At 43.9% G+C, this 15,444-nt stretch overlaps 2 protein-coding genes across 2 annotated transcripts in view; one reads left to right on the forward strand and one right to left on the reverse strand.

Moving 5' to 3' along the window:
- tmem8b (transmembrane protein 8B) overlaps nt 1-1,238 on the forward strand; it is a 133,652-nt gene extending 132,414 nt beyond the window's left edge. The window contains 1 exon segment of the mRNA XM_061261496.1: nt 209-1,238. Within this exon segment, the coding sequence (XP_061117480.1) occupies nt 209-544 (336 nt within the window). The 3' untranslated portion in view covers nt 545-1,238.
- Nucleotides 1,239-7,694: 6,456 nt separating this feature from the next.
- si:ch73-337l15.2 (glutathione hydrolase 6) lies at nt 7,695-15,137 on the reverse strand. The gene is made up of 4 exons (XM_061261327.1): nt 14,886-15,137; nt 12,878-13,194; nt 12,373-12,486; nt 7,695-11,177 (listed from the first exon to the last, which is right to left on the reverse strand). The coding sequence occupies exons 1-4, from the start codon at nt 14,999-15,001 to the stop codon at nt 9,700-9,702; spliced, it is 2,025 nt and encodes a 674-aa protein (XP_061117311.1). The 5' UTR covers nt 15,002-15,137; the 3' UTR covers nt 7,695-9,699.
- Between the last annotated feature and the right edge of the window lie 307 nt (nt 15,138-15,444).

Consider the following 15,444-nt stretch of genomic DNA (forward strand, 5'->3'; position numbering starts at 1 on the left):
GCTGGTTAACCAGTTCAGACCAGCTTCCAGTTCGACACGGTTTAGCTGGTTGACCAGTTCAGATCAGCTCCATACTCAACATGGTTTGACCAGCTGAAGCTAGGCTTAGAAACAGCTGGTAGCTGGTGATTTGCAGCCGGTCATGGCCGGAGTTTGCAGCAGGGCTGTTATCCCCTGGCTCTGACGGCGTGTCTCTCCCCCTCCCCAGACCGTCCGCACCGTCCGTCGTCGACGCTGCTACCCTCCCACCTGGAAGCGCTGGGTCTTCTTCCTGTTCCCCGGCACCATGATCGCCAGCTCGGCCGTGGCGCTGTACGCCTTCGTGGAGACGGAGGAGAACTACTTCTACATCCACAGCATCTGGCACATGCTCATCGCGGGCAGCGTGGGCTTCCTGCTCCCGCCCCGCGCCAAGGCCGACCGCAAGGTCACGCCCCTGAAGGGCCGCAGGGGGTGCGGCTACCAGCTGTGCGTCAACGAGCACGAGGAGATGGGATTGGTGGACCCCGGCATCGTCACCATCAACAGCATCTGCACCAGTTGATACTCTCGGCTTGACGGACCTTCCACTTGCCTTCTTTTACACTGAAACGAAATGGAAAAATAAGCCAGAGAACTTGTAAATATTTCAAACAAACACTGGAGTTTTATTATTATATTTATCATTATTACTTCTGTTATTATTGTTATTATTATTATTATGACAGTATTATTGTTAGTATCTTTATTATCATGACTTGTGTATGTACAGTAAGACACTATGGTTTGTACCTACTGTACTTTTTAATCTTAAGCGAAACACTGCTGCTAATTGACGGCGACTGTAAAATTGTTAACGTAATTTATTTATTTGTTTGTGATTTCCGTAAAGACCAAATGTTCAATCTGATTTGGAAAAGAGTCTTAACAAGGGCACGGCTTTTCTTTTTTTAAATATATCTTTTGCACTGAGACACAGAAATGTGATATTGTACAATTTTATAAATATATGTATAAATCTATAAGCATCACTATGTGTAAGTAAAGACATGTTATGTTCTGTGGTTGGTTTGAGTTATTGGATTGCGATGTGCTGCTTCTGCAGGTGTGTAGTATGTGTATAGTTACTGATTAATGGAGGGTAGTGCTGCTTTCTTGCAGACCCGAAAGAAGGACTTGATTAGCTTTTTCCTACAAGAGCAATCCAATATCAGAGCAACGGCAGTGGATGCACAGCAAATAAACCCGTTCCTTTTTTACCCTTTCCAAAGCCGCTCTCTTTTGTTTTCGCATTAAGAAAGACGTCAATTTGCGACTCCGAGACACTCAGAAATTCTTCAAAGAGCAGCTTTCTCCGCGCCGAGGTAACGTCAAAGGACACGGCGCGCGGCGGTGACAGCCCGGCTCCGGTGTACTGACAGTCTCAAAGCCTTCCAGACATGGCTGTGCCTCCCTCTAAAGGTAATCTCTGTCTCTCTCTCGCATCCAACACGCCTGGAGTCAACCGCAGCCGCGTGTGGGCACCACATCTCAATGTGTCTGCCGCTGGCGCTGAAACATTCCTGCATTTAACAGAGAAATGTGAGAACTTCCACATCCGCAAGACTGCAGGGGCCTGTTCCACAACGCTGGATTACTGAGTTAGCTGGAGTGCACTAAGTATAACCCGGAACCCGCACAAAACTGGAACACAGACTGAAGTAAAACAGCTGTTCTGGGTTTTACTCATTGCAGTTATCCAGCTAACTCAGTAATCCTGCTTTGTGGAACAGGCTCAAGGACTACTGAGTTATTTCAATAAGTGCACTAGGTATAGCCCGGAACCATCATAAATCTGGAACACAGACTGAAGTAAAGGATTGAAGCTGTTCCAGGTTATTTAGCCAGCTAACTAATCCTGCTTTGTGGAACAGGGCCCGGGCCTTTGTTGTTACTCAGTTCATTTATCGGTGAAAGCAGTTTACTGCACTGTTAACTCTCCTCACCTGGTTTCCTGGTTCTGAACTGGTTGCTGATTTCAAGCCCTCCAGGATCAGGGTTGAGAACCCCAGGCCTCATCCAGTGAAGATGGCTGGGGTTCCAGAGATTACTGTCTCATCCATTCCTTCCGTTCCATGACATACTCAGCTCTACCAGTTTACACATCCCTCTGAATTACATACAGGGCTCTACCAGTTTACACATCCCTCTGAATCACATACAGGGCTCTACCAGTTTACACATCCCTCTGAATCACATACAGGGCTCTACCAGTTTACACATCCCTCTGAATCACATACAGAGCTCCCCCAGTTTACACATCCCTCTGAATCACATGCACAGCTCCCCCATGTTATCCGTTTTGTCGTCATTGAGAGATGAGCCCCTTCTCTACTTAAAATGATTGGCAATTAGACCTACAGTATTACTACAATACAAAGCAGTATTACTGAGTTAGCTGGATAACTGCACTGAACATGAACTGCAACTTTTTACATGAAACGTTAATAAAATCATTACTACTAGGCATGAGCGTGGCCTATATTTTGTGCAGGTGTTTTACTTGGCGGTGTGATCTAAAGTGCTGTGATAGAGCAGTAATTTGAATTGTCTTTTGGGGAAAAACAGCTTTTAGGAAAATTTAGCATTTCGGCAAGATTCAAAAGGCCGCAGTTAATGTGTTTCTAAAATGAAAGCAGCGTTTATATTTTTCGAGAAGCTTAGACACAACTGTTAATTGGAAGCACTCAGGCTCTCAAAGCTCAAGGCTCAGCCGGCAGGGTGAAAGCAAGCACGTCTGTGTAAAAGCAAAGAAGATCTAACAGATGACGCCTAACCTTTTACGCCTTTCACGTTTTGTTCTCTGCACAGTATTTGCAAAGGGGTGTATAACAGAACACCCGCCGCCAGCACTGCCACACAGGCAGCAGCAGAAAATCTGGTTGCAGATGAGGACCACAGAGCCAAGGATGTGTGGAGAAGGAGGTGATTACATGAGTTGAACATCCAGCCGGCGTATAGAATATCTGTGCTGATACATCAAGAGGCAATTGCATGTCCAAAGGCCTTCAGCTGAGATTTCTTTTTGAGTTATGCAGTCATTTTACGCTCGGTTGTGATTTACTTTCCACAGCGTGTGCACTCGGGAGAGTGTTAATCAGAAAATCAGACAGATTCGAACCCTGACGGGGCCGTTAACGGATTTCAGTAACATCACGGCTGAAGAATGGATTGTGGTCGCCGTGAACTTCCTCCGCCGTTGTGACCGGCGATTTAACATTTTAATTACAAAAGGACTGAGCATCTCACTTTGCTGACCTTTCTTCCACAATAACTACATTCTCATTGCTTCATGACTACCGAAGATAAAAAAGGGATGGTAGAAATTATTTGGGGGAGGGGGGTGGTATATATATTTTCCCCTGGGTTACAGAGTATGCTCTCAGAAATAAAGGTACAGTGGCAGTACATTTTTGTTCTTTAAGGAACACATTTCCCAAATGTACCCTGAATGGACAATAGTGTGTATAATCGGTGTAGGGCATTGGTTGGAGCATACTGTGCCCTGCATGACCTGGAGAGGAGTGGCAGTTTAGCGAACCAAGAACACACGTGAATGACTGGAGCTGAAACACACACAACCAGCAGACACTGCCATCCAGGACTGGATTCTGACACCTGTGGTATCGATCAACGAGGTGACATTAGCACCGGGGGTTGGCTGGTCGTCGGCCAATCAGAGGGTTTCCAGTTTGATCTCGGGGCAAAAAAGTGTTGAAGTGACCTTGAGCAAGACACACAGCTTCTAATAGCTCCCAACAAGCTGGTTGTCACCTTGTATGACTGCTTTTCACCATTGGTGTGTGTTGTGTGTGTGTGAATGGGTGAATGAAAGGTGTTAATTAAAGCACATTGTGTAGCTGTAACTTAGTTATTGGAAAAAGTGTCCAAGAATACTGACACGCAATTCAGTATTTGCACTGCCATTTGCACATTGCAAAATCAACTGTGTCTCTCAACTCATCTGGTGGACCGTGGAGGGAAAGAAGCGATGGATCTGAAATTTTTTCACATTTGTGCTTTCCATAAGAAATTATGGAGATGAGACAGGCCAGGTGTTAAACCACACATCCCAAGCAGGAGGTAAAGACCAAATTCATTCATTCATTCATTATCCTAACCCGCTTATCCTGAACAGGGTCACAGGGGGGCTGGAGCCTATCCCAGCATACATTGGGCGAAAGGCAGGAATACACCCTGGACAGATCGCCAGTCCATCGCAGGGCACGCACACTATTCATTCACACACTCATACCTATGGGCAATTTAGACTCTCCAATCAGCCTAACCTGCATATCTTTGGACTGTGGGAGGAAACCGGAGTACCCGGAGGAAACCCAAGCAAACACGGGGAGAACATGCAAACTCCACACAGAGAGGCCCCGGCCGACCGGGATTCCAACCCAGGACCTCCTTGCTGTGAGGCGGCAGTGCTACCCACTGCACCATCCGTGCCGCCCTGTAAAGACCTCATTTTGAGTCAAAATCCAAGTGCTGGGGGAAGAACCGACCGATACTTCTCTGAAGTATTTACCTGTCAATTCAGGGTAGGCGGAATCAGCAGGGACTGTAAACGGATGTAGAAAATCGATCCATCCGTAACACTTGTGCCTTTAGCCAATTCATCCAAAGTATAATACCAACCTGAGCGAGAACATTATTTTCCTTTTTTCTATATTTCCTAAAAAGTGATGGTGCCTGCAGGCGTAGCGGGGGACTTTTAAAGGAGTGTTGTAAATGATGTCGAAAGTGGGCGACCAGGACTGTGGCGATGGAAAATTGAGGAACGAATGAGCCATCTAAATGTTGAAAGTGTTTGAGGCGCCCTTCAATGTGAAATGAGAAAAAAGATTTAACACCCAGCATCATCAGCACCAGTCCTGGGCACTGGGGCTCCATTACATCTCTAACACATCTCAGGCTTTACAAAGCAAAAACTTTAAAGGAATATCATGTCAGTTTTCCTTTGCCTTAAATTAATCACTGTCTGTGCCCCTGGGTTAACACCTATTCAGAGATTATTTATGCAGTAAAAAGTGAGCTTGGCAGCCATTTTACCTTTGCTTCCATGTGCACTCTGTTACATGTGATAGTTACACAGGAAAGCAGGTTATGTATATTGCTTTCGATGTTATTACAAATGTCCTTGCATACTCTCATATGTGATCTGGTGCCTAGATTTTACTTCTGAAAGGAAGACATCTACTGGCAACTCACAATCCAATTTTTCTCATGTATGGTGGAAAAGAATAGAAGAACACGGCTTCTGAAGAGACGTGGGGCTGATTCCAATCTCTGTTGGCTGCCATCTTCCACTTGGCATCATAGCTAGTTGGCTAGCTGGATCACTACTGAAATATCATATCTATAAATGAAACCTCTACTTGATTACCAAGTTGCAAAATGCCATGGTGTTACTTAGATATTACGCTGTGTGCAGAACATGTTTTATTTTTAGTGATTGTGTGATTACACCTGCTGAGTGTAGGTGTAGGCTATAGGACTGTTAGCTAGTTAGGCTATAGGATATAGCTTATTTCCATTGTGTCACTTTAATAACATTAAATTAATAACATAAATCAAGAGTATTAGTGGGATTTAAAGTTATAGCTAACTAGGCTACAACTGAACTGAAGTACAGCTGGTGTAACCCAGTCCTACAGAGGGCACGCAGAGGGTTGCAGCAGCAGTGAAGTCGCCCCCCCCCCCCCCCCCTTAGATCTATGTTTTCTTCTGTTACAGGTCAACCATCCCCCCCCCCCTTAGATCTATGTTTTCTTCTGTTGCAGGTCAACCATCCAACCTTTATATGAAACTGATATTGACTGGGCATCATCATACTACACACACACACACACACACACACACATAAAGTGTCACACGCATGCAGACAATCTCTCTCACTCACTGTCTCTCATTCTCTCACACACACAAACCTCTAATCACAAATATCCCACTGTTCTCTGATCCCTCTTTGCTGTGTCCCAATCAAATTCATCGCTTTATTTTGTCTCATGATACTGGGCTGAAAGACCAGAGAGATCCAAGTTAACAGAGAATACACCTCTCTTTTTTACAGTGAAGGGAGCTGCAAGCAGCTTATTGTAAAAAGGTTTTAAAAAATTGTGTAAAAAATTGAGGCCGATATTCCAGTCTGAGGCCAAGTTGAAAAATGCTTCAGCATACCGCAGAATATTACTCATTCTCATCTGCCCGGAATGATCCTCGTCGCAGAGTTAAAAGGTCAACAGAGGAATTGCCTTTCACTGCTGATATTAGTGCAGACTGAGAGTGCCTTTTTGCAGAGAGGAACGTATCCTGGCTTGCCTACTGTTAGCAGTGTCTAGCTCTGACATTCTGCCTGTAAGGTCACTTTCAATAAACGTTAAGTTTGATTCCTTTTTTTTTCTTCTTCGTCTTTAAAGTCTTCAAGGTGTTTTGAAAGTGTGCAGCAGGGATGTATCGTTAAAAAGTTATAAAGCTAAAAAAAGCGGGGATGTACGCCGTAAAAGTGAAATGCTTCTGAAAATAATTTCTGAGCCCTTAAAAAAAGAGCAGAAACATTACTTTCTGAAACCTATGTTACAATTTAGCTGTACAGCTGCGTTTAGCGATCTGTTACTCCTATAATCAAAGTGTCATCTTTTAGCTTCATTGATGCGCTTTTTGAAGCCGGCGGACTTGAGAGAGCTCATCAGCGTGAGTGGAGGCTGACAGCCCTGCCATCGCGCATTTCAAAAGGGGGGAGAGCGGCCAAACGTTTAACTCAAAGACATTCAGATTGTTTAGCAGTCTCACGCTATAGAAACCCAATGACAGCACTTATGCTAGTCCACCAGTTTTTCAAACTTTTATTGAACCCTGTGGGGTAATGTGTCCTCCGCATTCGACCCATCCTAGCTACTTAGGAGCAGTGGGCAGCCACAGTGCAGCACCCGGGGACCAACTCCAGTTCTGAGGTCAGGGTCCTGGTCAAGGGCAACGGCAGGAGCACACCTAACCTGACATACAGTGCAGGTCTTTGGACTGTGGGAGGAAAGCGGAGGTCCTGGAGGAAAGCTACGCGAACACGGGGAGAACATGGGAGGATCCAGCCAGACAGGACTCCTGGAAGCTCCTTCTTGTGAGACAACAGGTCTGCCCTTTTCTGAGGGAGAGATGGGCCAGGACGCTCTCTTGAAGCTCCTCCGTGGTTTATGGGAAGTTTAGCATTAATAATAAAGAAAATGCAGCGTGTACAAGGACAGAAATGGCCTTTAAAAGGGGCATCCCTCATCGCTGACTACAAAAAACAGTAGCACAATCGCATTGCTAGTCACCGTTAATCTTCTTAATCGCCATTCAGGGTGCTGGGATTTACATAATGGTCTGGCCTAAAAAATAATATCCACTTACGACGGTGTGCAAAGAGTCCACCAGGGTGAGAGCCCAAAAGTGTTCTGTGACACTAAACATGACAGAAGTGCAGACTCCACGGTTTAGCGAGACGTAATGAAGTACACTGGGGGTCCCTCTGACATATAACACCTCAGGTGGGCCAATTTGTTTATTTCTCTACAGCAAGAAACAGAGATATATATATATCTTCCCTCTGTAACAGCAGGGAACTGAAATCTGCTCAGGCTTAAAAACAACAACCGCAAATGCATAAATCAAAAAACAAACATTCCACGGGCTTTTGTTTATATCATTTTACATTTATTGTTAGAATTCCGTGTACCCAGGTTTCAAGGGCTATATATAACAAAATAACGACACCATGAAACAATATCAACAAATAATCAGACCCGTAGACAAGGCTGAGCACCTCCCTGAGTTAAACAGGCTGGAGAACAGATATGCAAAGGATGCTGGGAAACCGTACAGTCAGCACCTGAAAGCTGCAAATCACAACAAAGACGGAGGCTACAAAGAAGCCCAGGCAGTTCTTTCTGAAATTGTGATGTCTGTCAGCCAGAGAGTATTCCACTATCTTGCATTTTCTATGGTGGAAAAAAAAAACAGATTGTGATTTATTAAGAACAATCGCAGTCAGCTGAAATGTGATTTATTAAGAAAAATCCCTCTCTTGAAGCAGAACTGTGAATTACCAAAAACTCTCCCCCAAACACAACTGCGATTTATCAAGCTCTCCCCTCCCCGCATTGTAATTTAATAAATAACATTCAGTAGTCACATCAGGAACTGCTAAAATGATTTTAAAAAATTAACAGCTACATCACGAAACAACACCTACACTTTTGTTGGGTTAATAATATTGTCTGCCGATCTTATTTCAGTAACTGAGAGTCACACAAATATTCACCTCTGTGTAACCCCTTTCTTCATATTTTAGCATAATAACAATTTAATAATAACAATCAGATCTTGTTTTAGCTGAGGAATCCCAGCTCAGACATTAATATATACAAACGCACAGAAGCTTGAGATCCCGACAGAGATCTAGACATTTCATTTCTGAACAACAGTTGTTTGGCAGTCATTTCCATAGGTCATTTATTACAATAAATATAAACAATCATGTTTTGTGCCTGACCGTAAGATCCAAAATGTTTAGAATAAAGATAAACATTTACTTTTCTGTCCGAATCTTTCAGCGCAAGTTAGTTTAATACGGACATGACATTTTTTTCTGTTCAAATTTCCTCAAAGAAAGACATGTTAAATAAGTTAGGATAAGGATCACTATTCAGTATTCATCACAGCATTCACTGAGTAACATTATCTAAGATATAAAGATTTGATCAAGTTCAACATGTAAACATATGGTTTTGGCCATGCCAAAAGCACAATTTAGGCATCTATTCCATGTGACAGCAGCACTCTTTGTCCTTAACCAGGGGCAACTGGTCTGACCTGTCACTACCTTTTGCACATGATGTTTTGCAAGCTCCCTATTCATAAAACTGAACTGTGGACTTTGCCCTGTCTTTGGTATGCCACACATCGAGGTGGAGACACGTCAGACCAGCCATACCTGCCCAACAGCAATCTGAGGGCACCTGCCAGAGGAGCTCCAAATTAGCCTAAACCCCAGAGTAACCAACACCATGGTAAACACAATACAACTAGCTAAAGTTCCTACTGCAGCGGTGCCCAATTTTATCCCAAAAGGGCCAGTGCGGGCGCAGGCTTTTGTTGTAACCCAGCATAACAACATAATTATGATTCTACTAATCAATATCTTATTTTGCTGCCCGTTAATGACCTAGTATTTACTGGCTAAATACCAAGTCCTTATTAGGTAACTATTTTGATGTCAGAGGTAAGTACTATGAAACGGGCTGTAAAATGTACTTATGTACATATGGTACATACTGACTTGTACTGACTCACTGAGTAAAGTACTTACCACTAAAATCAAAGTAGTTACCTAATAATTACACAAGTAGCTGTGTATTTACTGTGAATACTGGGTAATTAACAGGCTGTAAGATAAAGTGTAACCAAAATTTGTTTTGGGCTACAGTTTGAAGGGGGCCCACAGAGACTGTGTTTGTACAGGACCCAAGTATTGCCATTGGATTAATAATGAATTTGTACATTTTGGTGTCTCAGCCAAAGCAAAACGGTGTGGGATTTAGAGCCACTTCATATTGGGCTTGGGACTGACAGTGGTGTAGGACAGATGGTCCACCGCTGTGGCCTGATTTTGGGCAGTGTGTCGGCCCGCGGTGCCCCTCAGTACCCATCAGTGTGAGCCCCGTCTGCGGGGGCGCCGTACGCCCCCACGTGCCCCGAACGCGCCTGGAGAATCAGCGCCAGCGTGTTGTCAGGACAACCGGCCCTGACCGCCGCCCCCCCCTGCCTGTCTGGCAGCAGCCGGGATGCGTTGGACCCTTTGGTCACCGTGGAGATGCACCCCGATAACGACCCGGGAGCGCCCGCTTCCGGGCGGAGCAGGGGGCCGGTCACCGCATCATGGGCCGACTTCCCGCCGCGGACTATGCTGAGGATGATTTGGGCGGCGAGAAACGGGGCGGACAGCCCGCCTGTGACTCCCACAGCCAGCAGCTCTTCATCATCATCATCATCATCATCATGATCATGGTGATGGTGGTCATTATTAGTGTCATCATCGCCATCATCATGATGATGGTGGTCATTATGATCATCATCATCGCCATCATCATGGTGATGGTGGTCATTATTAGCTTCATCATCTGCACCATCATGGTGCTGGTGGTCATTATTAGTGTCATCATCTGCATCATCATGGTGATGGTGGTCATTATTAGTGTCATCATCAGCATCATCCTGTTTGAGTTTCAGGATTAGCGGGCAGCTCCAGAAGAGCGCATTCTCAACGGGATGTGGACTCACATCGCTCAGAATGACTCCGGTGGAGGGGAGCAGTTTCTTTGATCCAAACAGGCTGTTTAGTGAGGAAGAGATAACTAACGCATTACCAGCACTGTCCAGCACCCCAACATGGCTGCCCACTGGATTCAGCGCCAGCAAATCTCCAACACTGCGGTTCTCCTTGGCCAGACTGTCGTTATATATCAGTTCAGCTGCAGTTAAGAGACTGATATATGCAGAGGCACTGCTGTTCAGATCTGCATTTTTCCAAGGGGATAGGTCCTGCTCCTTTATCTTACCTAAGACATCTGATAAGATCTTACTGGATAGCGGGGAAGTTGCTGCATAGACACTGTATTCTTCTTCTTCTATGATAAGAGGCTCATCAATTTCCACCCCGCACCCCTGGACACTCTCGACAAACCCCTGCCTCTCCGTCGGGGGCAGATCTGCGGCCAATTTCAGCGCCAGGCCTTCTGGGATACGGGAACGGTTCAGGCTGACAAACTGCAAAAGCTCAGCTAACTTCTGATTGGCCACCGTGGATCCCAGAGCTTTGACAGCGTTTTTCCCATCACAGAACAGCTGGCACAGGGAGGACCGGAGCACTTCCTCCCGGTTCCTCCGCAGCGCCTCGGCGAGCGACCGGTCCACGCTGAACCCGTCCGCGGCCAGTTTCACGGCCCCGGAGAATAACGTCTCCCACCCGCAGCAGCCGAAGAGCCGGTGGAGCTCCCGGACGCCCTGGAGAGCGGCGGGAACGCCGTGCGCGGATGGAGGACCGGCGGGGGAGACGGAGCGTATCGCTCTGTGCTTTCCCGACGTGCGGTTATGAAGAATAGCCGAAAATACTCCACCTGTGAGAAAAACAACAACATTTTTTTCATGTTCTGTATTTCAGAAATAAATCAAGGCCCTTGTCAATTCCAACAAAAATATTTGTTTTACAAATCACAATTTTAACATAGTTATTGGCCCGTGCAGTGCGCATTCATTTAACAATGGAGCATAACTTTATGCTTTTTTTTCAATTAGTTCCTTCTATTTTTGGTACTGATACAGATTAACAAACATTCATCATCACAATCAATAATTCATCTGTGTATTAATACCATTTATTGTCACTTAATGACCTTCCATGGGACGATTATAGAGCTAATTGGTTATTGCTATTAAGACGACATTTTTCTTTCTTGATCTAAAATATTCATGTAAAGTGAATACATGTAGCGTTTTAACATAATGGATTTGATCTTGCATTACAAAGATTAAAAAGAGTAAAAACATTTCTTAAAATGAGTCAATGCAAGCTTTAACTTTGACCCCTGACACATACTTTCATGGCTTAAGAGATAAAGATGATCCTAATCCTTTTATACTGAGATTCCTCAGGCACACTAAAGCACATTTCTTCAGCCTTAATTCATTTCTAACATTTTAAGTGCATTGCATTTTATGCACTTCATTGTAATTCATCCCTTCCAAAAAAAGTTAAAAGGATATAACAAGAAGAAAACTATGAATGCACCATCCCCCTCATATATTGCAATGTTATGGTTTATACTAATAATATATATTCATATACTAATATTTATGAGTGAATATTTGAGTTTTTAATGTATAATTTGTGATATAAATGTTGTATTTAGCTTATTCATGAAGCATTTGAAGCATTCATTCATGCAGTGTGACAATTCTACTCATTTATAGTTCACTTGTTCTGTGTAGTTCACACAATTTTTTACAATGTGAAGGCATAAACACACACTAGACCAGGGTAGGTAACCCCGGTCCTGGAGTGCCAGAGATGGTCCTGGTTTTTTCTCCACCCAAACCGACACTACATAACTAGATTCTGTTTAATTAGTTGTAATTAATCAGGTTTAATGAGCACACTCAGTGTTTCGCCATTCAGAATATTCAGCCTCAGATGTAATCACCAATCAGACTCTTGTGATCGAGCTCAGATGGAACAAAAACCAGAAACGGCCCTGGCACTCCAGAAGCAGGGTTGCACCTGTGTAAAGGACACAGAGAGGTGAGGGTTCTCACCTACACCTGTAGTGTGCGGGTGAACCACTCCCAGGCAAAGCAGGGATGCTAGCCCGGCATCGACAGCATTCCCGCCTCTTTCAAGAATTCCCCTGCCAATCTTAGAGCATATCGCTGAAACAAAACACGTCAGGAACAAAACATATTACAACTCTGATTATAAAAGTGCAAATGATCTCTTATTAGCACCTGTTGAATATCGAGGAAAATGTAGGCTATATCCATACTGTACATACAGTCTATGCCAGGGATCATCAAATCTGGCCCTCGAATCCAAAGCCCTGGTTTTCTTTTCTCCGGTGAAATGAACAATTATTGATACTTATTGGCCAGACAGGCTCCGCTGACTCCCAGGTAAAGAGAGGGTGGTAAATCAGCAGTTCTCGGGCCCTCAAGGACCATGATGTGATGATCCCTGGCCGATATTGTACAATTCCACCAGAATCGTCTGAAAAAACACACATACTGTACACAGTACACACAGTAGGTACAGTATGAGTCTTACCTGAGTCAGTAATGACAACGCCATGATGAAAGAGAGCATTTGGATGCTTATGTTCGTGATGTTCTTCGTCTCCATGGTTATCGTGGTCCTCGCCTTCCTGGTGGTCGTCATCGTGGTGGTGACCGTGTCCCTTCTGCTCCTGAGCCGTCCCAGAATTCCCTGGGGCGGCTGAGCTTCCCGCGGGTGCGCTCTCGTCACACAGGCACCCGCGCCACTCGCAGACCACGAACCCGAGGGCCAATAGGAGCAGCAGGAGGGCCACAGACAGCCGCATACACCTGCTCCGCCGCCTGACTCTGTGCTCCCGACCCAAAGTCCTGCGCGAGAACGGTTTTATTTTTTTATTATTAAAGCCATGATATATCGCAGCTCATAAATACCATCACACGAGGGATTTTCAAGCAAGGTGATAAAAAAAAGTACAGAGGGACAGACTGAGCGAATCAATAAAAGAGAAAGCAGAAAAGACCAGGAGGAAGAATTCATTGCAATTCGGGGGGATGGAAATGTCACTCTACAGATTTCAATCTTTCTTTGTGATGTGGTGCCGAATTCATCTGTATACCAGAATATCTCACCAATGCGCCATCTCTCTGGTCTACCCTGGGCTCTGCAAAGGTGCTTTTGAAGTACTGACAGCAGAAAGCTAAGTGGCACACATCAGAGAGGGACATTGGGACAGACTCCATTAACGCCAAGCTTTTTGGTGCCGTTCTTCATGGAATTATCCCCAACATGAAAGACAGTGAGAATACTGCGGCCCCTTTCTTCAATTTGCAATTCATGTGTCAAGGTATTCAGGCCAGGAAGATGTCAAGCCAGACTGAAAAATCCTGACTTAACCAACAATAAATAAATCAATTCATTCATTTTAGAAATCAATAGCAAAACTAATTGAATACATATTATTATTAAGTATATGGTATCATAGACATATAGCTCACTTTCAAGATCAAAAATAAATATCAAAGACAACAAGGCACAACAAGATACAGGATGGGAGAGATGCAGATCTGACAGCCTTTGAATGCACCCTAAAACATACAGGACTGATATATTTTATATATTGCAACAACCTTTCAAATCATAAATATAATAGCTTAGCTTATGTATTTATCATAAAGGAACCGCTTTGAAAAATACTAATTCCATGTTCAAATACATTTCACTGAATACGTTTATAATCCATTTCATGCCTTTAATCAACAAAGAGTAAGACATGTAGATAAGGCTACTCCAACGCTCTCATTTATTTGTTTGTTTAAATGCAGACCAATATTATGTAGTCCTCCATTCACCTTACATGACACCGCTGCAACCAGATAGTTCTCATTCCACTTTGTCTCTTTGTTTTGAACAGTACCCTACCGGTTAAATGGATACAGGAGTCTACATTTGTTCTTTGGGAACGATCGGCATGCAACTTCAACCGACGCGCAACAAAACACGAAACAAGTGCTATCACACCTGCAACCCACGGACATGTACAGTTGGGTAACCACTATACAGGATTGTTACAATAAAAAGTAGGCTACAGATCCAATGTATGTCAAGCATGTAGGCTACATTACAATAAACTGCAACTGAGCGCGCGTTGGTCTAGGCTACCGCATATCCAGAAGTATGACAAAGGTTGTCATAAAGTACCGACCAACAATATTATCCTATCCTTTCCTCTAATTTTGTCCAAGGAATTTTATCTGAACTGTCTTGGGAATAGCGTAATGCACACCCACGTCGAATCACCAGCAATAAGCCACTAAATGCGATTTGTCACACCCCTGCAATTCTGTCTTTCGCAAGCAAAAATCTTTTAAATCTCACCGGCTCAATTGCGTTAGCGTCCCAAGGTCACCCAAACAGATATTTGTTCTCCAGCAATACAAAGCAAACGAAACCAAAGTTGAACTAACGAGTTGACTAACAAGCAAGGTTTGATTTTCACTAGGCTGCTATATATCTGAATGTTAATTTTTGAACATCATGAAGTAGATCTTTATGTTCTTACTGTGCAATAAAAACGGTCACTTCTTCATCATCTTCAGGGTTTCCTTGGTCAGTGCACGGTTCTTCGTAGTATTCAGTTCGCAATCTTTCATATCGAACGGAACTTTTAGGAATCATTTTGCTCACGAAGTGAATTGTCTAAGGTTAACTGAGGTTCAACGGTAATTCGTAATATTTCCAAACGACCATTCTTGGTCTGATTGTATTTCTTTCTGCGTTCATATTCTTTAACGCCTTCGGTGTTACCTGCCACTTCCTGGTTTTCCAAGGTCTAGCATTCACCTGTCACCTGTTACTATAGTAACAAGCAAGAAAAACAAAGCGAATCCTACCCACCCCCGACAATAGGGTTGACTGGTTCAGACTGGTGTAACAGGCTATTTAAATGTTATTTATTTTGGCCCATTATTGAATATTGTACTACTATTGTAATACAGGCTTTTCTAGTCTAACTGAAGATTGCCGTTTAAATTGGAACGGGCCCAGTATAAACCATCGGTCCCAAACTGTGGGTCTGATGTTGGGCACAAAAGAAACCATAAAAATACTTTTTGTCAATA

The sequence above is a fragment of the Conger conger genome, chromosome 11 (genome assembly GCF_963514075.1).
Source record: "Conger conger chromosome 11, fConCon1.1, whole genome shotgun sequence".
In the NCBI taxonomy this organism is placed as follows: Eukaryota; Metazoa; Chordata; class Actinopteri; order Anguilliformes; family Congridae; genus Conger; species Conger conger.